The sequence below is a fragment of the Gadus morhua genome, chromosome 2 (assembly GCF_902167405.1).
Source record: "Gadus morhua chromosome 2, gadMor3.0, whole genome shotgun sequence".
NCBI lineage: Eukaryota > Metazoa > Chordata > Actinopteri > Gadiformes > Gadidae > Gadus > Gadus morhua.
In genome coordinates this window covers 17997246-18013043 of record NC_044049.1, presented here as the reverse complement: position 1 = coordinate 18013043, position 15798 = coordinate 17997246, and the positions used below count along the sequence as shown (strand labels likewise).

The 15798-nt window shown below is 42.6% G+C and overlaps 1 protein-coding gene across 9 annotated transcripts in view; it reads left to right on the top strand.

Moving 5' to 3' along the window:
• The window catches only part of cacnb1 (calcium channel, voltage-dependent, beta 1 subunit), a 56610-nt gene that overhangs the window by 8482 nt on the left and 32330 nt on the right, over positions 1 to 15798 (top strand). For 7 of the 9 annotated variants that reach the window (XM_030381686.1, XM_030381672.1, XM_030381709.1 and 4 more), the window contains exon 2: positions 543 to 629. In XM_030381686.1, coding sequence (XP_030237546.1) covers positions 543 to 629 — 87 coding nt within the window. Of the gene's footprint in view, positions 1 to 542; positions 630 to 9180; positions 9513 to 11444; positions 11539 to 15798 lie in introns of those variants that run through there. The other 2 variants (XM_030381717.1, XM_030381731.1) reach the window with 2 other exon arrangements.

Sequence of the window (15798 nt, the reverse complement as noted above, 5' to 3'; positions counted from 1 at the left end):
ATGATGGTGCATGGAAATGACTGGCACGAAATAGATTAGCAATTCTAGCCCTAATAGCACATTTAGCATTTGTAGCACTTTGTTCTACTAGGGAAACAGATGTGCTCCAGAAGTCACCAAGTCCCCTTGGTGACACACAGGAGACACACAGGAGGCGCTACCCACCCAGCCTTCTGATTGCCAACCAATGTGATTAGTCTGCATCGTGGTCGTCATGGGGTCGCAGATAGGCTGGGCTCATAATGCAATATTCACCCTCTGTCCATTACTGATTGGTCATGGTCTGCCAATTTGATTAAAGCCTTTTCAGGCCTATGCCAGAACATGAATAATGACAACTAATGAACTGCTCTACTGAGACACATGGGAATAACCCCCCCCCCCCCCCCCCCCCCCATACACCCCGTTTACATCCAGCTTTCCTCTGGAGCAGTGTCCTGTCGCATTGTTTTCTTCCCAGACTTTGATATTTTGAAGTGAAGAGTAAAGTGAAAAAATTGTGTTTTGAGAAATTTGTGTTTGTGTGTTTTCTCTGCTTTCAGGGCAAATACGCCAAGAGGAAGAGTCGTTTTAAGCGCTCAGATGGAAGCACATCCTCAGACACTACCTCCAACAGCTTTGTTCGACAGGTAAGGATTCACATGGAGCATGTGAAAACACCACCGTCTCAAGTGACTGGAACACACTGGTCTGAATCACACTGGTCTGGAACACACTGGTCTGAAACCCACTGGTCTGGAACACACTGATCTGAGACACACTGGTCTGAATCACACTGGTCTGGGACACACTGGTCTGAATCATACTGGTCTGAAACACACTGGTCTGGATCACACTGGTCTGGAACACACTGGTCTGGGACACTGTCTGAAACACACTGGTCTGGAACACACTGGTCTGAAACAGACTTGTCTGGAACTCACTGGTCTAGAACAGTGGTTCTCAAAGTGGGGGTCGCAAAAAGTTTTCCAGGGGTTGTTAAAAATGCAAGGTGATTTTGATTTTTATTATATATCTATATATATTTGTTTCACCGCGAGTGATTGTTCAAAAGAATGAATGAATGCGGGCGAGCGTGTGTGTATGTGTAAAATAATTAATGATTGCAGGCGTGCATGTGTGCATCCATCTGTTTAAACACACGCAAACTAAACACGTAATGCGTCATACAGTCCATGGCAATGTATATTAATGGGGGGGACACATACATATTAGGAACAAAAGTCGATAACGATAATGCATATAATACTGGTAAGAAACAATGTTTGTTAATGTATTGCATATTTCATTAAATAGAAGCACAGTTACGAAATCTATTTCAGGACTCAGTATTTCTGAAGTTGTGGAAGAAAACGCTATTCCATGTGTGAATTAGGCCATATTATTTGGCCATAAACTGAGCCATTTGAAGTTTGAAATTCATGTGGTCATGCATCTGTTTCATCTGAGACTGCAAACGCGCTGTCAAAATATCAACTCGTCAGATTCAAATGCGCTCATGGTTCTTAAAGGGGATGGGAGGTGGCACTCTCATTGGTTTATTGCACGTTACGCCCAAACCACACCTACGGGTAATTAGGCTACTTCAGGGCAAGCCTTTTTAGATTTGCCTCGGGCGCAAGAGTCATTTATCCGCCGGTATAATAGCAGCATCGCTATAGAACCGCCCACAAAGCTACTTGCGTTTGGCGCTTCACACTTGCGTTTCAGACTGTTAAAATAGGGCCCTAGGGCTCTAGTCTAGGCCTAAACCTGTCCTTTATTCCTCACATACAGGCTTTTGTTAACGGCACCGTGCACTGAGCCCTCTCGGATGCCGGGCCGAAACAACATTTGTTTCACTAAGACTCCTTTCAGCTGCCCACCCCTCCTTCTCCTGCAAAAAATAAATAAATAAAACAGCCAATGAAACGCTTGAGGTGGCGTTTTGAAAAGAGAAAACTTACATTTTATTAGTACATGGCATAAAGATAATTATGAGCCTTTGATTGATATCCAGACTTATTGTTCCTGTTCCCCACTTGTATTGGAGTGAACAGAGATATCTACTTTTGGGCCCCTTGAATCCTGGGACCCGTCCACAGCCCGCTTAAACAGCTGCAATACCAGGCTTGGCTGCTGATCAGCAATGGTGGATTGCGGAAGTATGCACTGCTCCTGGGGGCCTGATAATAATACGGAACAAAAATAGTCTGCCATATTTCGAGGGATGAATTTTGGCTTCAAATTGCGCAGGAGTACCCCGCATTGTCTGCGGGCGCTATTGACATTCTTACACCCTTTGGGTCGACATATATGTGCGAAAAGACATTCTCGTTCCTGGCGTACTCGAAAAACAAGTACAGATGTCGGCTGAGCAGCGTGGAGGAAAATCTGTGTCGCTGTGTGCGGAATCAACCCATGAATGAACTTCGAAAAAAGCAGGCCCATCCTTCACATTAGTGTAAAAAAAAAAATACAAACGAAAATTCTCTCAGTTCATTTAGATCTGATGCATTTTCTTGGCTTGAATTAGATTTTTTTTTGAGGAGGAGTTTTATCGGTCATGGTCTTGTTCTATCTAGCCTAGATCTATCTGCAGATGCAATGGTCCGTCATGTTTAAGCTCTTGTTAAAAATAAACTAGGCAACTTGTCGTTTTCTTTTGATAGAATTGTTTCTTATTTGATTATTTTCCTTTCAGTTTGTACAATTGTGTGAACATGCGATGAACAGGACAGGTGTTAAAATAAAATTAAACAAAAAAATAAAAAGGGGGTCACCAGACGTCACCAGGGAATTTTTGGGGGTCACCAGGGGAAAAGTTTATGAACCACTGGACTAGAAAACACTGGTCAAGGGGTTTAATCTTGGCCTGGTTTAGCAGGAGATACTGATTTGGATAGGCTCAAGCAAAAGGGTATACAAAAATATACAAACTCAAACTTACGTAGAGTATTATAAATCCCCACTCTTATTTGCACTGAGACATAGTGGAAAACCAGTTGGAACCGCTTTGCAACAGACGCAGACATTTTGTTACGTCTTTCGTTGATGAGCTGTTCTGCCCATTGCCTAGCGGCCAAGGTTGACTACATTTTAACTCTAATGCGTGGTGAAAAAATCGCCAGAGAAACTGTATCCAGTTACTTTAACCTATTAAACCATTTGGAAAGAGAAACTAACATTCAAGGGAAAACGATTAGAAAAAACAAAAACAACTAGTAATATTGATATTGACAAATTGTATGCATTGCCGTCATTGCTTATGTAGGCTAATCATGGCCCCCCTAGAACTGACCTCTTCTATAAAATGGGTTAATTCAGAAATATATGAGGGACTCAAAAAATATCTGTTATATCGCATGACTTTTTCTTGAGATACCCTACAGGGGGAAACTCTTAACCATGTGGGCCTCACTCCACAGGATCACAAAGTTGACTTGAAGGGTCTTCTAGGCGTATTTGGGAAACCGATTTTCACATTAGATTTCTGGACACAATAGTTGTATAACAAATTTGTAGAACATTTATTTCAGTAGCAGTATATGAAAGTCCTCGCAGTTCACTTCTGATCCAGACCAAAGTGATGCTTTGTCAAAGGCAAATAGGTCCACGTTTTGACCTCTTCATCCGTGAGAGGAAATGGTTTGACCTGCCATGGAATGACATTTACTGTCCCCTCCCCCCTTCTCCCCCCCATCAGAGTCGCTACATAGAAAAATAAGTAAACATGGCGTCTCTGCTATACACAAACAGAGGGAGCTGAACTCTAAAGGTTAGCCTGCACCTACTGCCCCAGCACCACAGCTAGTTGTCTTCAAACCCAGTCCGCTCTCTTCAGACCAGCACCATACAGAGGACAGGCTGTGCCTAGGATTAGATAGGATAACAGTCATAACAGTCTGTAACGATAACCCCTATGTATATTTTTTCTACAAATAAATATATGTACATTTCTTTTTTTTAATATTTATTATATTATATTTTGTCTCTACTATAATATCTATACGTAACGTATACCCAATCAGTTATTATCTTATATGTCTCTCCCCAGAAGTTCTGCTATCACAAAGTACGATTTCTGGATCCAAATCAGTTTTTGTTGGGATTGTCATGTTGATTGTTAATGGTTTTTATCCCTTATTATGAAGACTCACATAGGAGTGGCTCAGTAAAATGGAAAACCGGGCATGATCGTTTTTTTCACTGGTAATGACCTGACTAGAAGGTCAGATAATAGAACCAAAGCTTATTTGAGTTCAATTAAGTTTATTCAAACACTCATACTAATTGCTTTGGGATCTAACTGTGTAGCACACATAAGAACAGAGAACTGAAGGAGATGAGCTTCCAGATGAGATAACCTCATATATACGGTCAGCTGCGTAGGATCAGGCAGTTCAGGCGGTGAGGTCCTCATGTCTGACGTGCTCAGGAAGGCTTTTCTGATCTTTGGATCAAAAACTGTTTCCTAGAGGTGGACATTTTGTATGGCTGGGAGTTATTCGATTGTTAATGCATCTTTGCAGTCAAGCCACATACTGTACATCAACTCAGCTTCTCTCTGATGGCAGCAAGCCCGAATGCAGAGATAACCTCCATTTAAAGAGGATAATTTTCCAAAGACTTGTTCAGTAATGGAACAATTCAGTGTGGAGACATTTCAGCTCAGTGACACCTTTTTCAGAACCTTATGTAATTTTTCACTATATGCAATGCAGATTTCATCCTTCTAATGACAGATACAACTTAAAGTACAGCTAGAGTTCAGATGTGCTGTGGTTGAAAGGGGATTTATATGTACAGTATATTTCACACTTACCTGGGCTTTAGTGTGCACCCCATTAGTTTGGTCGTTCAACTATTTAGATATTTGATTTCCGTGTAACATAAAACAAAGTCCCCAAAACAGACTGAAATTGCTGCCATTACTGACTTGAGAAACTTATGCTGCTTCGCTTAGATTTTATTATCTTATTGTCTATCTTTTTAATATTAGTAATGTCCTTATCTCTTGTGCACTTCAATGCTTACTTTTAGGCCCCGTCCACACGAAGCCGGGACGGGCGAAACCGTTCCGGTTTCGATCTATCCGGTTTCGGAGTATCTCCGTAAAGACGGAGTCAAGTGAAACCGGGTAGATCTGTAGAAACGCTGTAGTACACATGCCAGGCCCATAAGGGACGCTGCTTCTGCTACAGAAATCCAGAAGAAAATTAAATAAGAAGAAGAGGCGAGCATGCGCATAAAGGCTGCTCCCCCGAACCACTAACAACACAAACAAACAGTCAGTCAACAGTCTCAATAAATAATGGCTTAGCAACCCAACAAGGAACATGATCTGCTGCAGAACGATTACCTATATTCCGCCATCATCTTTGTTGTTGTGAGTTCTGAGACTCCGCGGGCTTAACAGTCATTGGCTAGAGGGTCGAGGGGTGTGGCGATGACGTCATGGTTTACGGTTTCAGGCGTCCACACGAATCCAAAACGAAACCGGGTAGATTTGAAACCACCTCCGAGGGTGGTTCGGAAGGCTGAACCGTACAAGACCTTTGCGGTTTCGCCATGAAATCGGCTTCATGTGGACGGGGCCTTAGTGTTGCCTTATCTGTTATTTACTTTTAGTGTTGTCTTATCTGTTGTGTATGTGCACTTTATCTTTTCACCGTGGGATAGTGAGAATTGTCTTCTCGATTGCTTTGTATGTCTACATGTGAAGTAGTTGACATTAAAGCTGACTTTGACATTGTAAGGAACCTTTCCCCTACAATAGGAGCCAAACAAACCTCAAACTCTACATTTATTTAATTATGTTAATAGTTAGCGCTGAATGAAGAATACAACTGAAACCGTGCTACCATGTGGACTAACTAGGTCATGGTTTCTAACCATAGACATTTCCAATGAGATCACTTATTGAAAACCTTAAAAAAACTAAACAACAAACATGGTCAGAGAGAAGTTTGTTGTCTCTTTGCTCTGCAGGATTGGGTTGACAAAAACATATTGAAATGGAGTAAAGCTTTTAGTGTCGATTTATGTTAATGTATCAACGTTATTCACTCTCAAAGTTTTGTGTGCACTGGTCTTAGCATTTTAAAATTATCGGGAAAGGCTTTCAACAGGGATCGGGGCTAGACTGATCCGCAGAAGGAAACAGAGTTTGCACTCGTGAGGTTGAGATCATCTCATTTGGCTGGTTTCTAATATGAGGCCGAATATACATTTCCTCCACAAATCCTTGAAGTTAGTGAAGACTTTTCAATGTGTGTCTATGTGCAGCTCCATGGCTAAGGCTCATCCGAACTTGTTGTCGGGAGAAACACTGACGTTATTAAGGACAGGTACTTTCTCGTGTATGAAGGAATATTATGGCCTTTTGTCCTGCTAACGCAGTGGAAGAAAAGGTGATTTCAACCCCTTTGGGGACTTACATAATGCTCATACTGTATGAATGTACATGCTCCCACACACATAACACACACAGACGCGCGTTTAAACACGCAAACAAACACACACACACGCACACACAAATATACGCCTATTGTGGAACACAAAACAAAACATTTGATAATATGTCAAATGGATACATTTAAGGGTCACAATACGACAGTATACATCGTACATCACATTTTCCATAGTGCTGATGCTTGCTAATACACTTGTGCAGCTAAAAGCAGAGCGCTGTATAGGCTTTAGTCTCACACACACCTACGCAAGCAAATACTCAAACACATAGAAATCCACAATCAACCAACAGCGCGGCTGGTACACCGGGCCCGGTTTCCATAGCAACCGGGCCACTAAATCTCCCTCGAAGTGCAGGCACTGCACCCTGGGTGGGTTGAAGAGACTCAGATGAAGAGAAAGGGATGGGTTTGCCTGTGTTTGTGTGTGTGTGTGTGTGTGTGTGTGTGGACGCACGCGCGCGTGTTTGTGTCTGTTTTTGCGTGTGAGTGTGTGGGCAAAGATCATTCCAGGTTTGTTGCAATCAAGCTCAATGTGTGCAGGTATAGCTTAGAAAGGCAACATTTCAGCAGTTTTTCGGGAGCATGTGGTTTCATGCAACCTAAGAAAAGATCCTGTGATCGACTCTAGGCCAGTCGGCAAATGCCATCCCATTGCTGCTCATGATTTTGTGCCAGTTATGAAGAGACAAAGCATGTTTTCATGTTCAGAAAGTGGTGATTGTGAGGGGGGTTTCCAGTTTCCATTCGGACAGGGTGTAATTTGTGTGTCTGTCATCCATCCATCCAGCCCTCTCGCTGGTCAGTAACCAGCCGCCTGTTCGTTACACTGCAGCCTGTCGGGACCAGTGTAAATGTACCAACCTAAATGACAGCATAGGTTGTTTGTATAGGTCGTCCAACGCGACCCACATGAAAGCTTCAGCCCCTGATCGACTGATAGAAGCCGGATGTCACTTGTGTCAAGGTTCTGCCTGCCAAAACAAAATGGAGGACAATTTTTATAACCTCAGTGGAAAAAGGAAAATTTTCAGGATTAACATTTGTAGCGATAAATTTAGATTTTTTTCAGCCATTGAATTTGTATGATTTTCAGTTTGTTAGTTAATGCAACATCTTTCACCATCGCCATGGTGATCAATATCAACACTTCTCTCCCTGAAGCCACACAGCTCGCATGAATTGTTTGCGTTGAGCAGCGTGAGTCATCTGAGCTGCTACGTTGTGTTATTTTATGTAACTGATGTTCTTTCAATCAAAACATCGTGAACCAGGGATAACGTCATCCTTCTCCTTTGTAAGGGACGAGGGCGACGTGTTCTTGGGAGGCTAAACGGGAAGTTTCATGACGTTATCGTGACAGAGGGATCCCGCTTTAAAGTCTTTTGAAGTGTGAATGCATCAATTGTAGATAATGTACAATATGTCCAGCACTACAGGAAATTATGTCATAAGTAGTTGACCTAGGCGTCAAGGACACTTGGGAGTGAGCAAGAGACCCCTTATATAAAAAGAGGCCTTATCGTTGACACTTACCGTTGGCCTCAAGGACAAGAATTATTATACATTTGAGGGACGAAAATACAATTCAAATTTATCGCTAGAAATCTTATCAAAACATTGCAATTTTGAAATTATCTTAAAATGTCTAATTTCCACTTAGAATAAAACTAATGTCATCTGCTTCGTTTTGGCAAGGCAGAACCTTGAAATATGGTTGTTTCTTTGAGAAGTTTATTGGGGACTTAAAAGTTTATATGGGTTGTGTTGGACGACCTATGCAAACGACTCGGTCTGTCCTCTGTTAAAAGAGAGGCTGATGGTTGCTGTAAGCTGATCTATGCTTCACCTCCCCCACCATATGAGATGGGCGCCCTCTGGTGGAAAAATTCAGAATTGTTTTCTGGTTAGATTTTCTTTTCCTTTCTTCTTTTTTTCTGTTTTAGAGAACCTCCATCTGGATTCTCCGTAGTGATTTTATTCACATGCGTCCTCCCAGGAATGTGGATGTGTCGGACTGCACTGTGACTAACACAAATGTTGTAATGATAGACTGACTGAGGATAGGGTTGAATTTAGGGATTTGCATCACAGGGTGGTTAAGTTTATATTGATATGCAGAGAGACGCTTCGCAGCAAGAGTTTCCCATACCTATTCCATTCTAGGAGTCATGTGACCAACCCAGTCCAGAGTTCCCCCTACATTGTTCTGTGTGTGTGGGGGGGGAGGGAGAGAGAGAGAGAGAGCGAGAGAGCGAGAGAGCGAGAGAGAGAGAGAGAGAGAGAGAGAGAGAGAGAGAGAGAGAGAGAGAGAGAGAGAGAGAGAGAGAGAGTGGTTGGGTGGGGGGGGGGGGGGGGGGTCAGACACCCACTCAGTCAGACACCCAAGTCAGTGTTTGGGGGGGGCGGCATCAAATGGCTGATGGCTGCATACTGGACCTATGGCTGTGTTCATGTCCCTGTTTTTCTCTCCTGCCAGGCTAAATATAATTCCCCACTTTGCGAATGTAGCACAAGTCCTGCAACCTGACCTCCTCCCAACCCATACCCCCTCACACCCACCTCACCCCTCCCCACCCCAGCTCAACCCATCCCCAACCGCCACTGCACCCTTGGCTTCTATGCCGTCCCCTTACACAAGGTTCATTTTCTCTGAGCTTTTGTGTGTGTGTGTGTGTGTGTGTGTGTGTGTGTGTGTGTGTGTGTGTGTGTGTGTGTGTGTGTGTGTGTGTGTGTGTGTGTGCGTGTGTGTGTGTGTTTGAGGGGGGTTGGGGCATGGGCAGTTAGTGCTCTTCTATTTTCAAACATACAGTACTCTTGGCTCTCTCTCTTTCTCTCTCTCTCACACACATACACGCGCATAGACTCTTGTGAAAATACTTACACATACACAGACACCCACTGAGGTCCACACATACATACATACATACATACATACACACACACGCCCACACACACACAGTTGTGTCTGTGGGGACCTTGGCCCGTGGTGAGCCGCAGTGCGGTGAGAGTGGCACAGGAGGTATGGAGACCACCGAAAGGATTCGCAGGCCCCTTATGGTAAGAAGGATCTGACTAAATGTATTTAACTCGTCCGTTTGGTTCACCAAACAGGACACTCAACGTTAATAGAGAGTTTGTTAATGCGTGTGTGTGTGCGTTTGTGTGTGTGTGTTTGTCTGTGTGTATGTCTCGGTAACTATGAGTTACTAACAACCGCCACAGAGGGAAAAAGGACTAACTAAGTGTGTGTGTGTGTGTGTGTGTGTGTGTGTGTGTGTGTGTGTGTGTGTGTGTGTGTGTGTGTGTGTGTGTGTGTGTGTGTGTATGTGTGTGTTTGTATTGGTCAGTTGCGTTACTGCAACTCCTTTGCCTAATTTAGCGCCTCCATTTTGGGCTGTGCTACAGCTGCCGTAGTGCCCTGCCATTTGTATTTAGCCTCCCATGTCCCACTTGTAGCCTGTGCTGCTATGTGAGCTGCCTGCCCTGGACTGGTGTCCCAGACCGGTGGGCCCTTCCTGGGGCCTCATGGCCTCACAAAGGCCTGGTCTTGTTCCTACACCAAGACCCTTGGAGTCCAAGGCAAAGTTGGACTCAAGGTTTTCAGATTTTGTTTTCTATCACTCACAAACCATCCGTCTATCTAACGATCGATGGTCTGAGTTTGTCTGAATGATTTATTCTTTACCTTAACACTCCATGGTTCTTATACGTACACATCGTTCAACCATCGTTCATACGGAACTAAGGACAGTGCAAGCTGTTCCAGATAATATCACCTACCTTAATGGGTGAGCTAGGGGCTTGTGTTTGGCTGAGAAACGTCTCCAGCCTGTCTGGCCGGTTTGGGAATTCAATTGTTATTGAGCAACACTTCAGGGCCTTTTACCCTGTAAAACTCTAGCTGCCCAGCGGGTTGCCATGACGATCTCTCTCTCTCTCTCTCTCTCTCTCTCTCTCTCTCTCTCTCTCTCTCTCTCTCTCTCTCTCTCTCTCTCTCTCTCTCTCTCTCTCAATAGTCTTGAATTACCCTTTTGGGTTGGGGGTGGTGGGAAAAGGCCCTGGGGAAAAAAGCGTGTGTCAGCGTGTGTGTTCCTCACATATGTTCTCTGTTTGCTCTATGTAAACAAAACCAATGCAGGATTATGTTACGGTAAATTGAGTTGGATAGTTGTTCTATTCTAACAAAATTCAGTGTTTCCCCCAGTAAATGTCTTAGTCAAGGTGGTCAAGGTAGTCAAGGTGGTACCATAAAGCTACGACCAACAATGGTCGTAGCTTTATGGTACGACCATTGTTGTGAACAGTATTACCGATAAATTATTGATCTTTATTTTTTACGCCTGATGGAAGTATGTTTTCTTTCCCTATGAGATTTTTGTACTTTGTTAATGCATAATAATTAAAAAATATATACATGAAAAAAGAAAATATATATATATTTTTTTTATATACATTGGTAGTCAAGGCGGGGCCCTATTGTTGTTAAGGTGCTCGCCTTAACAACACAGTGCTGGGGGAAACACTGCAATTACAATCGTCACGAGTGGTTTCAATACCACAAATGAAATTTACTACTCAATTTCATGGAAGTGAAGTACTAATAATACTGATTGTACAAATACAACTACCACAGTGATAATACTAATACCAACACTTGAAGTAGAAATAATACATCGATTAATAATATTAATAACACTAATACGTACAAAATACTAATAGTAGTACTAGTAGTAATACTACTTCTACTAGTACTACGTCTACTCATAATTAAAGTACAAAAAACACTTTTAATATTACAGATACCATTGATACTATTAATCATCTATTATTATTGCTATAATACCTTTTTAATATCAACCAAGTCATAATCATTTTTGGCCATTTGTTTCACTGAACTGCTTGAGTAGCTTAATACAAAACAGCTGCAAGAGTTATGTTTAATAGCCACCTGTTCACTTCAGGTTAAAGTCCATTTTATTTCTCAGCCTGTCATATAGTATCTCACCAGGCAAGCGGTTAGTATGACACTGCTAGAGGTTCTGCGTGTAACTGGCCAAAAGAACAGCATGCCTGAGATCAGATGGTGAGTAACTATTTTGAAAAAAAGGCTGAGTGTGAAGTGAAGCAAGTAACCAAAGTAGAATCAAATTAAAATCTTCAGGCCGAGCGAAGGAGAGGGGGAGAAGAGTAAAAAAGTAGAATAGGAAAAGGTGGAGTTCAGATTCCCTTCTGCGTGCGATTCTGTGTTGAAGGGGAGTGTAGCGGCAATATTGAATATCTCTCTCAAAATAGCATTTCTTTAGGACTGTAATTGTGCATGTTTGTGTACATGTACATGTGTGATTTGATGTGTTTATGTTTGTGTGTGTGCGTGTTTAATCTTGCATGTCTGTATATGTGGGTCAACACATTCCAGGATGACCACACATTGACCACCCTATCAACTATTCTCTCTCTCTCTCTCTCTCTCTCTCTCTCTCTCTCTCTCTCTCTCTCTCTCTCTCTCTCTCTCTCTCTCTCTCTCATGGGATGACACAGATGTTAATCAACCTGATCAAATACGAGTCCTCTCCTGTTATCATATTTCTCTCCATCTCTCTTTCTCCCTCTCTCGTTCCTCTCTCTCACTTTATCATATCTGGAAACCTTCCCTTCTCTCCTCCTATCTTAGGCTAAGGTTTTGCCATTACATTTTCGGAAATGCAATATATGTTCCTATAAAAGGATACAGCTATGTTAGTGAGTGAGATAAAGTAGCTCATGTGTGCAATATAATTTCTTCTTTTTAAGATTTGCCACATTATTGATTCAATTGACTATTGTGTTTTTAACTGAGTTTGTGAGTGTGTGAGAAAGTGTGTGCCGAGGAAATGTGTGTGCGTGCATGCAGGATTTGTGAGTAAGGCAATGCAAGGCAATTGTTTTTGCATAACGCAATCAAGCAGTCCAGTGTGCATTACAGAGACACTCATAGGTCTCTCTCTCTCTCTCTCTCTCTCTCTCTCTCTCTCTCTCTCTCTCTCTCTCTCTCTCTCTCTCTCTCACTCTCTCTCTACCATTGTTATTCTACGTTTTCCTATTATTATTATTGTCCTGCCATGGGAGTCTATGGCCGCCCATGGAACGCCTTGGTAAAAAGTTGTTGATTCAGGACAGTCCCATGATCCCTCACAGCAATTTTGGCGTCGCTAGCTCAAGAGCTCTAGCGCCACCAACAGGTCAAAGTTGGAAATGCATTCATGTTTATAACGTTTGACCCATTCATCCAATTTTCACAATCAAGGTATCATCATATCTCTGCAAAGCTTTCATGTATCCGAACCAAACTTGTCTCATAGTCTTATGACTCTTATCCTGATAATCCAAATAATTTGTTGACATTTGAACTCTAGGTCAAATGTTGTTTGACCACAGCGAGTGTCATCATTTCTCAGTCTATCTTTTATATTTTGATGTGAAACTTGTTGAAAGTGCTGAAGGCTGTGTGTCGGACGTAGATCTATCGTGTTGCTGTGGCTACTCTGGTCAATTCTGCTTGCGGACGAGTCGTGTTAGCTTGCGACGACGTGCACGATCAACGCAACAAACTATGGCAGAATACGTATGGCAGCCCTGATCCGTAGGCGGATGCGTTGTTAGCAGCCCTTAGAAAGCAACTTCAATGTATTTTTTATTGTGATAACCATTTGACAATAGCTTTCAATGTAAGGGAAATTACTGAGACGGTCTTCCTGTAGTCTGTCCACCAAAATTAGTTTATGGAGTCTTATTCTGCTTGGCCCCCTCATTGCTGCCTGCAGCTATATTTGGGTGTCAAGCAGCGAAGCTGCGAGACAACCTATTGTTTTCGTATGAATTCCTATTATTATTATCCTTCAGTGGGAGTCTATGGCAGCCCATAGAACGCCTTGGTGAAAAGTTGTGCAATTTGGCACACTGGTTCAGGACAGTCCTATTAGTCCATCAATTACATTTCAGGTCGCTAGCTCATCAGCTCTAGCGCCACCAACAGGTCAAAGTTGGACATGCATTCATGTGTATAACTTTTGACCCATTCATCTTATATTCACAAACACTAAAGGTATCATTGGAATCCTTGGGCCAAGCCGAGTTCAAGGCATCCTATGTCGTTATTTTGCCCCATGATGAATTTTCCGCCATCTTGGTTTATGTCAAAAACATTCGAAATGCTACTCCTGTCACAAATCTTTTCAGATCATCTCGAAACTTGGCACAGATGATATGCAGGCCATTCTTGATAGAAAACATCGAAAGATCTTTCAAATCCAAAGCCGTTTGGCCACTACAGCCAATCAAATTCTACCGCGAAGTCACCAAACAGGATGTAGGCCAATATCTCAGCAGCCCTTTGACATATCATAACCAAACTTGGTACATCTACCCATGACATCACAACTAATGAATTCGTTGACCATTGACCTCTAGGGGGCGTTATAATGAATGAAGATGTGTTTTAACTCCTCTCTCTTTACATGAGTATATTTCAAACTTACTTTTAATGTCTGGTGATACAGTCAGACCGCCCCATATAGCTAATAAAATATTTCCCATGGCAACATCAGAAATTGGCCGCCATGTTTAAAGTTGTCTACATCAACATTACATATCCACAGGCCACAAATTATGTCCAATCATCATGAACCTTGCTCTATATGATCTAAGCCAAACAGCTTCTTCTAATTCCCAACCTTTTGGCCGGGACAGCCAATCAAACTTGACGGCAAAGCCGCCTAACGGGAAGTAATTCTGTTCTCAGCAACTCTTTAACATATCATAGCCAAACTTGCTTCATAGACTCGTGACATCATTCTGGGGACAGCCAAACAATTTGGTGATCTTTGACCTCAGGGGGACATCAAACAATGACTTTATTTACCATTCCGGCCACTTACAATATAAACTGCAATTCTTACTGGATTAGATGCTTCATGAACCACCTCAAGAACAGATGCTTGTTAACATTGTGTCTCTGTTAGGGATATTGTTCCGAATACCCTTATGTATTTGTGTCACTTGTTCTGTCGGGCAGACGATAATGCGCACTTACCTCTAGGCTAATTTTTCCATTTGGTAAACATTGTTTACCAAATGTTGAAAATGAGCCTCCCGACTCACTTCAACTTCGGGATGTAGCGGTTAGGACGCAATGAAGATCTCCAGTACGCCACAAAAATTCAGCCAGCAGCATAAATTAGGTGAGAAACTGTGATTTATTTTCCACGCCTGAAAAAGTGAAATGGCGAAGCCAAACAAAATACTTCGATAAACAAACCAAAAATCAGCCAGAGGGTTGCTCACTTGCAAAAGTTCCATTAACATGAGAATCACCAAACATGTAGGCTACCAGCCTAACAGCAAGCCGTCTCTCTATGCCTCCACCAACCCCCTTGAAATCAAAAAATACCGGGCTTAAATAATGCCAACCAATTAACTAAATTGGTATATACCAACAACCATCGGGGTTCACCGAGCCAAGTAGCATAATACATAAACATATAATACATATTTTATAATGAAATCATATCTGACCACACACTTCACATCTTAAAAGTTTGAATGTTGATGATGAAGTTCACCGTTGCAAAATGCAAAATACCATAATAATTAAACATAGCAAATAACGCCCCCCCCCCCCCTTACAAACAGTCATGTTCCTGCATCCCAATCAGGCAATGAATGCATTTCCAGGTGCTCGTGTTGCCCGGGGTTCCAAATGTTTGGGGACCCAGGAAGTGGGTGTGGCTGTCAGTGTCTGTTTGTGTCATGCAAAATGTATGGGTTAACGACAGAGAATGGGTTATCGAGCATATCGGCTGGTACCTAACCGATTGCAAGGATGTTTGCATGCAAGTAACTGAAAGGTTTTGTTGTGATCAATATGTCTCATGACGAGACGTGGTTGCCGGCACCGTGCGTCATACTCAACATAAACAGATGTGTGAATGCGTGTGTGCGTGTTGATCAGTTTACGTGTTGCGGGTAGTGTCATATGTACGTGAAAAGGAGGGGCTACCTTTTCACACGCGTACTCGCATAATGCTGTAGTTTATTCCACCAGCTGTCGTTATTACCGATTACCGAGACGGTCGTCATGTAGCCACCTAACCGATTACGTCCGTCCGATTACCAATACTGTCGTCATGTAGTCTCCTAGCCGATTACGTCCGTCCGATTACCGATACGGTCTTCACGTAGCCACCCAGCTGATTACGTCCGCCAGGCAGAATTAGTTTACCGATTACCGAGACGGTCGTCATGTAGCCACCCAGCTGATTACGTCCATCTGGTAGAATTAGTTTACCGATTACCGAGACGGTCGTCA